The sequence below is a fragment of the Neomonachus schauinslandi genome, chromosome 12, assembly GCF_002201575.2.
Source record: "Neomonachus schauinslandi chromosome 12, ASM220157v2, whole genome shotgun sequence".
NCBI lineage: Eukaryota > Metazoa > Chordata > Mammalia > Carnivora > Phocidae > Neomonachus > Neomonachus schauinslandi.
The window spans coordinates 72,986,421-72,999,856 of NC_058414.1; the positions used below are offsets into that span (position 1 = coordinate 72,986,421).

At 37.3% G+C, this 13,436-nt stretch overlaps 1 protein-coding gene across 1 annotated transcript in view; it reads left to right on the plus strand.

The window, feature by feature from the left end:
- The window catches only part of MET (MET proto-oncogene, receptor tyrosine kinase), a 114,938-nt gene that overhangs the window by 19,527 nt on the left and 81,975 nt on the right, over nucleotides 1-13,436 (plus strand). Inside the window, exon 2 of the mRNA XM_021699277.2 lies at nucleotides 10,447-11,663. Within this exon, the coding sequence (XP_021554952.1) occupies nucleotides 10,461-11,663 (1,203 nt within the window). The 5' untranslated portion in view covers nucleotides 10,447-10,460. The remainder of the gene's footprint in view (nucleotides 1-10,446; nucleotides 11,664-13,436) is intronic.

The window sequence follows — 13,436 nt, forward strand, 5'->3', positions numbered from 1 at the left end:
AAAAAAAAAAAAAAAGGGTAATTGTTCACTTATTTTTCTTCATTTGCTTGCAACTAGGATTGTCACATAAAATATATTCATGGGACATATTTATACTAAAAAAATTAGTCATTATTTATCTGAGATTCAAATTCAACTGGGAATCCTATATCTTTATTTGCTAAACTTAAGTGGGGGTGTGGGTTTGCTCTTCTTTAAAGTGGTAAAGAGGGGCGCCTGGGTGTCTCAGTTGGTTAAGCGACTGCCTTCGGCTCAGGTCATGATCCTGGAGTCCCGGGATCGAGTCCCACATCGGGCTCCCTGCTCAGCGGGGAGTCTGCTTCTCCCTCTGACCCTCCCCCCTCTCATGGTCTCTCTCTCTCATTCTCTCTCTCAAATAAATAAATAAAATCTTTAAAAAATAAAATAAAAAGATAAAGTGGTAAAGTAAGGGTTCCTTTTTTGTTGTTCTTCCTTAGCATGGAAGGCCCTTACCATGGCCTTTGCCTTGGAGGACAACTTAAGGACTTTAAGAACTTGAAACAGGTTTAGAGGAAAACCACAATGGCCAAAGGGTGGAAAAATAAGAAATAACAATATTTAAACTGAGAGTATTATGGTGATGACACAGTCACCAAGTATTTGGAGTGGGCTCACCAGCGGACTGTGCCAAGTTCCTCATTTTTGACGAAGGCATGCAAAAACTGGCTAAAACACAACTTAGGATAAGCATGGTAGCTATATTTATTGAATGCCAGTGTATTCTGTGCATGATTGAATGCCAGTGTCTCATGATTTATCCCTAACACTCATGGGCAACCCACAAGACATATACCATTATCCCCATGTTTTAGATAAGGAAACTGACACGTTATGACACTTTAGTCATAAGATATGTAAATGGTTAAGCCCAGATTTACATCACATCAAAGTCCATCTTATAACAAAGCCCAATACTCTCTCCACTACACCTCACCTCTTCTCTAGAAGGTTTTGTGAGCTATTGGGAAGAATGTTATCAAGCAAACTTATCTGTAAATATTAGACATAGGACTTACTTATGAGTATTTAGATCATTTAAATGAGGTCACATGAAAGCAGTTGGATGGCTGAAAAATCCTCAAGATTTCTTCTGTCCTCCTAACTTACTGTTAGAAATCATTGTCAAAGTAGGGGCACCTGGGTGGCTCAGTTGGTTAAGTGTCCAGCTCTTGATTTCAGCTCAGATCATGATCTCAAGGTTGTGGGATTGTGTCCCATGTCCGGCTCTGCACTGGGCATGGAGCCTACTTGGGATTCTCTTTCTTCCTTTCCCTCTGCCCCTCCCTCCACCCTCTCTCTCTCTCTCCCTCTCCAAAAAAAAAAAAGAAAGAAAAGAAAATTAATCATTGTCAATGTAGTATCTGGCTACATTAGATAGGATTTTTGACGTGGCGTATTGTTTTATCTTTCTAAAGTCAGTTTAGACTTTTTTAATGATTGTAACACTATTAAATCTTTAGGCATAAGAATCAAATGTTCAACGAAGCATGTTTTAAAATTTGTTTTCTCGACAGCCCAGTAGATCCTTTCACTTTTCTTTTTTTTTTTTTTTTAAAGATTTTATTTCTTTATTTGAGAGAGAGACACAGCGAGAGAAGGAACACAAGCAGGGGGAGTGGGAGAGGGAGAAGCAGGCTTCCTGCTGAGCAGGGAGCCCGAAGCGGGGCTCGATCCCAGGACCCCGGGATCATGACCTGAGCCAAAGGCAGACGCTTAACGACTGAGCCACCCAGGCGCCCCGATCCTTTCACTTTTCAATTTAGGTTAAACCCTCAGATTTTTAGCATTTATCTTGCTGTCTTCAAATCCACAGACTATATACTTTTCTGAGAGTAGGAACTCTCAGTATCTAGATAAGGGCGTGATATGCAATGGGTGCTCACAAATATTTGATTAAATATTGTGTGAGATAATATGATTCTTCATAAACAGTGAATGTTTATAAATACAGTATTAAAATTGTCATCAGGAATCTCCTATTAGAATCTTCTTTCCTTAACTTTGCTTTTCTGGTCCTACTTTTACAGTTAATAGAAATAATGTAAGTGTAGAGAGGGCTAAGAATTTTTCTCAGGATTTCACTCTGGCAAGTCCTCCTGGAGATTTAACTATGACTGTTTTTTATGGCTGCAATTTCCTTAATATGGGGCCTCAGCCATTTTCCATCATCATAAATCCGTTTTATATACTTAAAAGCAGGATTGAAATTTTTTCCGCTTTTTATATCTTGCCTCTTCACTTAGATACATTATTTCTGTCTTGAGATTATGTTATGTACTATTGTAAAAAAAAAATTGAAATTATATGGCAGGAAAAAACTAGCATACCACGTCAGAAATTTTAACTAATAGATGTATTTCCAAATGCAAAATGAAATATTTAAAGTAATTATTCAAGTAAATAAGGGAACCATCTTTGCTCTTTGTTCTAATTACTTGAATATTTTACTTAAAATTGCTTTTATTCACTTGACCTTTTGTTTGAACTCACAGGTTTGTAGTATCTCCAGATGGACATTATTTGGTCAGGACTTTTTCAGGAGCAAGGAATAAAAGAATCACAATGAAACTGCTGATGAAAAAAAAAGAGAGAAAGGAAGGAGGAAAGATTTTACTGGTTCCTATTAGCTTAAGACATGGTGGGTACAGATGTTCAAATAGCAACATGGAGAACCTCCCTTTCTCTGTGTCTGGGTTCTCCTGCCCTTTGGGTCAGTTTTGTGTTCAGGGAGGCTTTCTCCACATACTGGCAAAGTTGGGCATCAGACACTCTAAATTAACATCTTTAGTACTTGTGATCTTTCAAAGAGAGAGGTCCTTTCCCAGTATTTATATTAAATCTCAAAAAGACTCTGGTCTTGATTTGGTCACATGCTTATCCCGACTAAGCTCTGCATCAAAAGAAAAGTTCACTGAAAGGCCAGCTTGGTTTGCAAGCTCACCTTGTGGTAAGGGAGGTAAGCCATATGATGGCAGCCCCATTAGAGAGGAGGGAGAGTTTTCAAAAGAGTTGCCAGTAGTAGAGACAGTGAGAGTTAAAGTAGTTAGGTAGGTTATGGGGCACGTAGGTGGCTCAGTCGTTGGGCGTCTGCATTTGGCTCAGGTCGTGATCCCGGGGTCCTGGGATCGAGCCCCGCATTGGGCTCCCTGCTCCACGGGAAGCCTGCTTCTCCCTCTCCCACTCCCCCTGCTTGTGTTCCCTCTCTTGCTGTGTCTCTCTCTGTCAAATAAATAAATAAAATTTAAAAATTTAAAAATCTTTTAAAAATAAATAAAAATAAAGTAGGTAGGTTAAAACAAATGTTTACTAAAATATTACACCTTTTGAATAAAAATCATTTTTAGGAAATGCAAATAATTTAAAATAGCTGAAGTGAGCGTGATACATTTTTTTAAAAAGCATTAGAAATACACTCACAAGAACTATATTGCACATTTAGTACATTTTAGATAATATTTTATCTTCTTTGAATCTCAGTTTCATCATCTGAAAGGGAATAATGCTCACTTTATAAGATAACTATGCAGATTAAAGGTGAGGATATAATAGACAGTACTTTGTATACTATGTAGTGCTATCTATATAATTGTAAAGTATTATGATTTCTAAGAAAATCAGTTCCTAAAGAAAGCAAAGTTACCCCTGTCAAACTCTAGAAAGTCTCTCTTACAAATATATCCCATTACACCTGTGGTGTTTTTTCCTGAGGAATCAGTGCTTGAATATAACACACAAGTGCTTTGTGATAGGTTTTTATTGATGAGGAGAACAATAATGACAACAGTAGTAGGGGTGATAGGCAGAGGTGGCTACTCAATAAATTCTTAGGGAATTAAATATATTTCTGGGGAATGAAAAACCCATGTAAGCTAGTTTAGTAAAAAAACTAATGGCAGATAGATGGCAGACAGAGTGGAGTAGCTGGTCTGAAGTTTAGGCTGAGCTGATCTACCTAGCTAACAGAACAATCCTCTTTAAAGGAAATACTCCTAAATACCAATTGTTTGATGGCCAAGGTGCCATTCAGATAATTACTCCCAGGAAATGTTTTGCCAGTGAAATTATCCCAACTACCAACTGAAAAGAAATAAAGAAATGTTTTATGGATGATTCAGTTTCACCTGCTATGTGTACAACATTTTAAGAGAATGAATTAGTCAATCTGTTTGAATCATCTTTACGTGTTCCTTTTAGTAAGGAGCACAAAGCTGGCTAAATGGCCAGCACTATTTCAGAAAGAAAGAAAAAACAGAAACAGTAAAAAAGACATTCTATATTGAAAGCCTGATCCAGGCATATCACAGGAATAACTGTATCAAGACAAAAATATATGAAAAGTGAAAGTATTTTGGGAGTTACTACCAATATAAATATTAAAATTGCTCACACATCCCGATCTGGCAGATTAAATAGATAGAAAAAGCAATATATGCCAACACAATGGCATTGAAATAAAATGTAATTGTAGAAAAACAATCTCAGAGTTGAAAATTATTATAGTTAGAAAATAACTTTGGAAGTCATTAGTTCAGCCTAGGAGTGTGCTTTTAAATATTTAATCATCATCCTTTCAGGGGAGGAAAAAAAAGTCCTGATTTGTAATGTTTGCCAGTTTCTGTGATGTAAATACTCCAGCCATGGCCTATTTCAAACTTCCAAGGTAAGGTCACTGAACTCACATTGGAAAGATGCACGCAATAGGCCGTCATGAGCCACAGGGCTCCAGCACATGACTAGATCAACACTATCATTTTACAAATAAGAAAGCAGCTGAGGCCAAAGAAGTTGGGTGACTGGCTTTGGGTCATACAACTATTCAGCTGCACTGCCACAACTAAAACTCAAGTTCTCCCCCATGCTACACCTCAGGGTGTGAGTGCCTTATGAGAAAGGGATCATAATTGATTGATGCCTGCCTGACTCCCCTACCCTGGTTAAGCTCCCCTTCAAAGACTCCCATAGACCTTTCCACATTGAGTTTAAACTGTGGTCTATTTGTCTGTCTTCCTTACTAGTCTGAGATCTCATGGACAGTTGTAAAGCATTTTATTCATTTTTGTGTCATCAGCACCCTACACACTATCTGGAACATAGTAGATGCTCAAAAAATATTTGAGTATATGAACAAACAATAATAATAGAGAACATTCATTGACCTACTACATGTCAAACACTGCTCTTAGTGACTTACATGCCCTAACTCATTGAGCCATCAGAGTAACCATCACAAGTGAGGTAGGTATTATAATCATTCCCATATCTCAGATGAGAAAATGGAGGCTCAGAGAAGTTATTTGCCCAAGGGGCACACAGACAGCACATGGATTTAAACCTTGCAGGCTGTCTCCAGAGCCTGTGCACTTGAACACTTAGCTGTCCCTTATTTAGCCAGCAGTGTCATCAGGCTATATCGCTCAGCAACAAATACTTCCAAAAGGTTTCCCTCCTTTCCTTATGAAAGACAGGTATTTCCTGGAGAAGATCTAGTCTGACCAATACACACCTTTGTTAATGGGGAGGAGACTTAATTAATTGAAATGATCAAGGAAATGGGATGTTTACATTTTCTCATTATCTGAGGATTAAACAGAAACCTGTATTTTAATTAAAAATCCTGTTGTTGACAATGGGCTCTAGTCCTATTTTTTTTTTTTTGCTTTAATTTAAAAAAATTAACCTTTCTTTGATTTCTCAGTTTGAAAAGTGCCATCACTGTTTGCTATCAAGAGAATGTAAAGAAGATGAGGGAGACTGGGTTAACAAACTCCAGGGGTATTCTGCAATGTTTTTTCCTTAAACAGAAAAAATATCCTCTTTCCCTCCTGGTTTTCTTATGACTTGCCATCTCATCAAGTGAGATAACAAAAAAGCCCATTAATATATTTGTGCATTTTCTTGGATTCTTAGTTAATTGAGAATTAGTACTGTGAATAACTTATATACCAACTTTAAGATACGAACCTTATTTTTAAAACATAATGTAATAGCTTGGATTTAAAAAAATAAGATCATTTTAAAGGCTCCTTCAAAAAGCCTAAAAGAAAAAAAGTCATTCACCCTCTACATTGCATTAATGGATATCAACTAAGATGCAAATTGGTTGTAATGCTTTTTTTTCTTTTGGCAGTAATGGTTCATTTATTTTCTTCCTGTATTACTTTTCCTAAAGAAAATACAGTGACAAATTATGTAGTAGGCTAATGTTCCAAATTTTAGAAGACACACTGATATCATATTGAGAAGTTCATTTAATTTTTCCCCATAATATATTCTAGAAGTTTTAAATACATGTATGCAGTTTATTTGGAATTTGTTTTTGTCCTCTAATAGTACAGCTTGTCTTAAACCCTTCTTTTCTTCTACTCCTTGTCATTCCCCCCACCATGGCCAAAAATTTTCTTTTTTTTTTAAGATTTTATTTATTTATTGGAGAGAGAGAGAGAGATGGAGAGAGTAAGCATGAGCGGGGTGAGAGGCAGAGGAAGAAGCAGGCTCTCCACCAAGCAGAGAGCCTGATGCGGGGCTAGAAGAAGAGAATAATAATACTTTCTACTTCAAAGGGTGTTTATAAAGAGTAAATCAGAGGGTTTAGCAGAATGCCTGGCATATACATGGTAAGCATTCAGTACATGTTACTGTTATTTTTATTATTATATGGCTTATACCTCTTCCAATTCTTCACCTTAATGACACACTTTGCTTTGCCCACTTTCTATGTGAAGAGAAAGTCACAACACATTGTGCTTCTTAAAGGAACCCTCAGACCTATTAAGCAAGCCTTCTTTTCATTTCTTGCTGACCTCTTTTTGCATGATTTATTGTAGCTATTCTAAACCTCTTTCTCTACTCTGAAGATCCTAATACCTCTTCTGTAACTATTACTTTCAGTGATGTTCATATACCCTAATTTATTTTTATAATATTGAGACCATATGCCCTGAAGTCCAGTGTCTCTGTACTTCATCTTACTTATCCTCACCTGCTATCTCAGAAAATGATATTTCTTATGTTCTAGGCTCTTGAAAATGCCTCTTTTTACTCTTTTGGGATACTGCACCAATAAGTTTTATCTCCCCCATTTGCTTTCCTTGGTTTCCCCACTTCTCTGGGCTCAACTACTTGCAGTTCTTCTGACCATGCCATATGTTCTTTCCTGCCTCTATATCTTTTTTACAAACTGCTGTGCCTGCCTCTATATCTTTTTACAAACTGCTGTGAAGGAATTTCCCTTCATCCTCCTCTTCCTTCAAGACTCAGCTCTAGCATCATTTCCAATGTGGTTGGCTGCCCTTTTTATGCATTCTCATAACTGTCTGTCAATCCTCCATCAAGTGACTCTGAGCTTCCTAGAGAAACACACCATACCTCTGTACTCCCAGAACCTACCACCATGCCTGGCCCTTAGTAGATACCCAGCAAATGTTAGTGGGAGAAATATCTACAAATAAGCACATGTCTTTCCTACAATTTAAGAATAAACTTTTGAGGGGTGCCTGGGTAGCTTAGTTGGTAAGCGTCTGCCTTCTGCTCAGGTCATGATCCCAGGGTCCTGGGATCAAGTCCCACGTTGGGCTCCTTGCTCAGCGGGGAGCCTGCTTCTCCCTCTGCCTGTTGCTTCCCCTGCTTGTGCTCTCTCTCTCTCTCTCTTTCTGACAAAAAAATAAATAAAATATTTTTTTAAAAAAAGAATAAACTCTTCTTGACCCTGATTTGCTTGCCCTTCCTTTGACAAACATTCTACTTCCTTACCACACATTCTCTTGCAATTTAGTATTCGATACAACTACTGAATCTACTGAGATTACTCTCTTGAAAGTCAGCAAAGAGCTTCCATGTGGCCCATGTCCTCCTTCTCAAGCCCCTCACTTGGCTTCTGTGACACAGTACAACATTGGTTGTCTTGGCACCTCACTGAACTTACCTCCCTTGACTCCTTAATTTGTTTCTCCAACGTGAGTAATCCCAAGATTTCCTTCATTCAACCTTTTTTCTTCCTTCACTTTGTCCCTCCGTGAACTTACTCTTGATTTTAACCATTATCTCTGTGTAGATAACATGCGAAGTTTATTCCTAATCCAACTCGAGTCCCTATTACTCTACCAAGACCGAGTTCTACATTGTCATTTCTTCGCGTACAGACATGGCACTCATACTTCCACTTGCCACTGTCTCACCCCAGACAAATATTGTCTCACCTAAGACTGATCACACCACTTTCCTAGTAAGGGCAGACTTCTCCTCAGAATCCTTCTTGTCATTTGCCTCTATTGCTTGGCACAAATGCTCTGTCTTCTTGGAATCCTTATTCCTCACTTATTCCAGGCATCTGCTTCCTGATGAACAATATAAAACCTACTAGTCATCCCTATAGTAGAACGTTTTCACTCATTTCCCAATAATACATGAAACTCAACATGTTTAAAACCAACTTATCATATTTGTCAGTCTTTAGCCTAACTTCCTCCTATTGACTACCCTAGTTTTATAAATCATTCCCCTTTTTCCCAGATAACTGCTAGTCATCTTTGCCTTCTCTTTTGTACTCCACCAATTTAGGTGTCAAATCTTTATTTATTCAATATTTATTCAAATATTCTCTCATTGATCCCTTCCTTTCTATTCTTGGGAACACCATCTTGATTCTGGCCCATATAGATAATAAGGTTATGGACTATAATAATACCCTATCACCTGGTCTTCCTGTTGCCAGGTTCTAAACCCTCCTCTCAGCCACCTTGCCTCCAGATCAGTCTTTCTAAAGGAAAACCTTGATTATATGATTCTCCAGCTCAAAATCCTTGACTTTTCTATTACCCCTTAAATAATGTCTGCAATTCCTATCAATTTGGTAGAATAAAATTATCTTTGATTTTGGAGTCAAAAAGATTTGGATTCAAGTTCTGGCTACTACACTTACCTTTTCTGTAACTTTGAACTTATTGCCTGATTTTTATTCACTTATTTATTCAACATATATTTATTTAACACCTACTGTGTTCTAGGCTCTATATCAGATACTTGGGAAAGAGTGATGAGCCAAACAGACATTGTCCTTCCTTTCCTGGACCTCACAACATAGTAGACTTGCCCCTATTTTTTATTATCATAGTAATTCTAAGTATAAGTCATGTCTCCCTCTCTTGATGCTTTTAGCTCTTGGTTTGTGCTATGCAGGGTATTATAATGCTGTGTACTATGGTTACTTGCATATGTGCTTTGTCTCTCAACCACAGTGTAGGTTCACTGAAAGGTAAGTACCACACCCCATTTCCATAGTGCAAGCACAGAGCTGTGTACATACTAGTTGTTAGTGAATTCTGCTGTGATGTTGTAGAACTAGGGTTAGTCTTTGTAGACCTACTATAATGCCTAGTAACTTTTTAAAGTTTCCTTTTGTCCTGTCAGAATTATGCACTAAAAAAGGAGGGAAAAAAGTAATAGCCGTTTGGTTTCTATTCCTTCTAAGGCCTCTCCTTTTTAACCTACCACCCTGCCTACAACTTTAATAAGTAGAACTAACAGTGTTTGTAACTCATGTATCTTAAGTTTTTTGAAACTGAAAAACAAATGCACTCATGATAACTAGTTAGAAATATTGTCCATGTGCATACAATGGAATGTTAAAATAATGTGTTTTCTTTACTAAATAGCTTTTGGCTTGGTAATGAACAACATGTTGTTTTTCCCTAAGAAATAATTCTAGGACTTTAGTCCTGAACATTATATTTTATATTATATATTTTCAGATTGCTGTGTTTATGTTTCCAGCCATCTTACATTAAGTTAAGCATTTGTCTATCCAAAACAATAGATCAACTATAGCCAAATTATAACCATACCTTTCCTCTGCCCACAAAATCCTATAAACAGCATGTGATCATATTGCTTCTAGAATTTATGATTGTTTTCTTCCAAAAGGAAGCTAAATTTAGCCTAGTAATTCTACATGCTCCCAAGGAAACAATGCCTGCTGTGATTTCTAGAATAAATGAATCTGAACCGCAGTTCCTTTACTTGACTAACTAAGAAAGTTTAAATATCAACCTAGTCATTACCACAGATATTAAACCACATTAAAAAACAGCAAGGGGTTAAGAAAGAAATTTGCTGTTTCTGACTTCATTGCTAAATGAGTCTAACTTAGTTGCTGTATTGTCTTTAATACAGAACATTGTTTGCATCTCATAATGGTTCTCTAAAATTACTCGTTCATGGCTTGAGTTCCAAAATTAAACTATGTAGAGTCATGTCCATCTGCACAATGCATCTTTATGTGAAATCAGCTAGAGTTTTTTGTTTTCACTTGATGTAAAAATGCCAGTTAGGAAGGTTTGTTTCTAATAGTTTAACTGGTATGGTTCTTTCAGTTTCTTCTTTGTTTCTAACGACAACTAAACTGCTCTCGCCTTGAACATGTTTTGGCAGATAAGCTTCTCACCATGAAGGCCCCTGCTGTGTTTGCACCTGGCATCCTTGTGCTTCTATTTACCTTGGTGCAGAAGAGCTATGGGGAGTGCAAAGAGGCACTGGTAAAGTCTGAGATGAATGTGAACATGAAGTATCAGCTTCCCAACTTCACTGCAGAAACACCCATCCAGAATGTTGTTTTACACAAGCATCATATTTACCTCGGTGCAGTTAACTATATTTATGTTTTAAATGACAAAGATCTTCAGAAGGTTGCTGAGTACAAGACTGGGCCTGTGCTGGAACACCCAGATTGTTTCCCATGTCAGGACTGCAGCCACAAAGCCAATTTATCAGGTGGCGTTTGGGAAGATAACATCAACATGGCTCTACTTATTGACACATACTATGATGACCAACTCATTAGCTGTGGCAGTGTCCACAGAGGGACCTGCCAGCGACATGTCCTTCCACCCAGCAATACTGCTGACATACAGTCGGAAGTTCATTGCATGTACTCCCCACAGGCAGACGAAGAGCCTGGCCAGTGCCCTGACTGTGTGGTGAGTGCCCTGGGAACCAAAGTCCTGATATCTGAAAAGGATCGGTTCATCAACTTCTTCGTGGGCAATACCATAAATTCCTCGTACCATCCAGATCATTCATTGCATTCGATATCAGTGAGAAGGCTAAAGGAAACGCAAGATGGTTTCAAGTTTTTGACAGACCAGTCTTATATTGATGTTCTACCTGAGTTCAGAGATTCCTACCCTATTAAATATGTCCAGGCCTTTGAAAGCAATCATTTTATTTACTTTTTGACAGTGCAGCGAGAAACTCTAGATGCTCAGACTTTTCACACAAGAATAATCAGGTTCTGTTCTGTAGACTCTGGATTGCATTCCTACATGGAAATGCCTCTGGAGTGTATTCTCACAGAAAAAAGAAGAAAGAGATCCACAAGGGAGGAAGTATTTAATATTCTCCAAGCTGCATATGTCAGTAAGCCTGGGGCCCACCTTGCTAAGCAAATAGGTGCTAACCTGTATGATGACATTCTCTATGGAGTGTTTGCACAAAGCAAGCCAGATTCTGCTGAACCAATGAATCGCTCTGCTGTCTGTGCATTCCCTATCAAATATGTCAATGAATTCTTCAACAAGATTGTCAACAAAAACAATGTGAGATGTCTTCAACATTTTTATGGACCCAACCACGAACACTGCTTTAATAGGGTAAGTCATATACATTTACCACTTATAAATTATGAGGTATAAGTCAGAATAAGTAGCAGTCTAGAAAAGAGCATCAAGGGCTTTTTGGTGCTTGGTAAATGATCTTTATCCAAAATATTTGTATATTCTTTCCAAGAAAATTTAGATATTGAATCTTCATTTAAATATAAAATCATAGCTTGAGAAAAAGTTAATGTGGTTCTAAAAGAAAAAGTATTTTACAGTTTGGGTTTACATGTTTGTCAGCACTTTAGATTATTAAACTTATTTCTCATATAAGCTTTAATAGTTCTGGTCAGATTTACACAAAGCTTAATATAACAGCAATTCCTATAAAATGCAATTATTGAGATCCCAATGCAGTCTTTACAGGATTTAGAATGAGAAGCTCAAGTTAATTTGTGGGTTTTGAAGGTTTTTTCCATATGAGGCCCCATTCATTCACTGATAAATGAATGGTTTATATTTTGGGCATTATATAAAGAAAATTAAAAACAAACAAAAAAATCTCTTGGTAATGTTGGTAAATAAAATGTTGGTAAATAAAATATTGTTAAATGAGCTAATACACTTCTCTGAATAACTTAGAAAACTAGAGAGGAAACTTTTGTTTCTAAATCCTTCCTTTGGAACTTGCATGGACTTTCTACTTGAATAAACATGTGTCTACCACCTTCTAGTTAGGTACTTTTTACCTGGTTAGTATTTGATATTTATAAATACAAATATTTTGATCAATACTTGTTTATACCTACATGAGATGGTATTTTCACAGGAGATGTTAGGGACATTCTTTGTTGCTTTGATTTAGATATAGTAAAAGCTACCAGCTATACCCAGAGGATTTATCCTACTAGCCATCAGATCATTTGGTGCTAGAGGAAGAGCACCAAATCAGGAGTACATTGTGGCCTTGGGCTCCTTTGGTTTGGACCCACATTCGAGCATGTGAACCTGGCTATATCTCCTAACACAACAACCACTAGTGGTCATAATTGGATGAACAATGAACAAACCATCTAAAGATGGTTTGACTTTGGAAAACCACATCTCGCTACTTTAGCAGTTTTCAGTCTCAGTAATAAAGGCTGTAATTGTAAGCAGAAGGACATTAAACATATCCTTGATGAAAGTATATAATTTGCTGAAAGGCACCAAGAACATATGAATTCAGAAACATTTGGTTCACTTTTGCTGAAATATCTGCTATACTTCCCCAAATGGAAGCTCCAAATAATGTTTTTTTAAGATTTTATTTATTTATTTATTTATTTGAGAAAGAGAGAACTCATGTGAGCAGGGGAAGAGGGAGAGAAAGAGAGAATCTCAAGTAGACTCCCCTCTGAGTGCAGAGCCCCACAGGAGGCTCAGTCTCATGACCCTGAGATAATGACCTGAGCTTAAATCAAAAGAGTCAGATGCTTAACCAACTGAGCCACCCAGGCGCCCCACCAAATAACTTTTTATAAAGCTAGAAAAATACTTATGAGAAAGTGAATTCATGTTTTAGTGAACTAAAGACATAACTTCCCTCCTTTCCCCTCCAAAGTCTAGGAATAAAAAATAATATACATGCATAAATCCCAACTAAGACTTATTTCTCCCTGCATTCATGTCATACATGTTGCAAACTCTGTAAGAAGCAACAGAATTCCTCCTGAGGCTGCCCCTTTTCTTCACTAGAAAATACAAAAGAATGAAAGGAAACAAAAGGACTTTGAAAAACCTGGAATTAGGGGAAAAATGTAACATTAATAGCATTCCAGAGAAAAC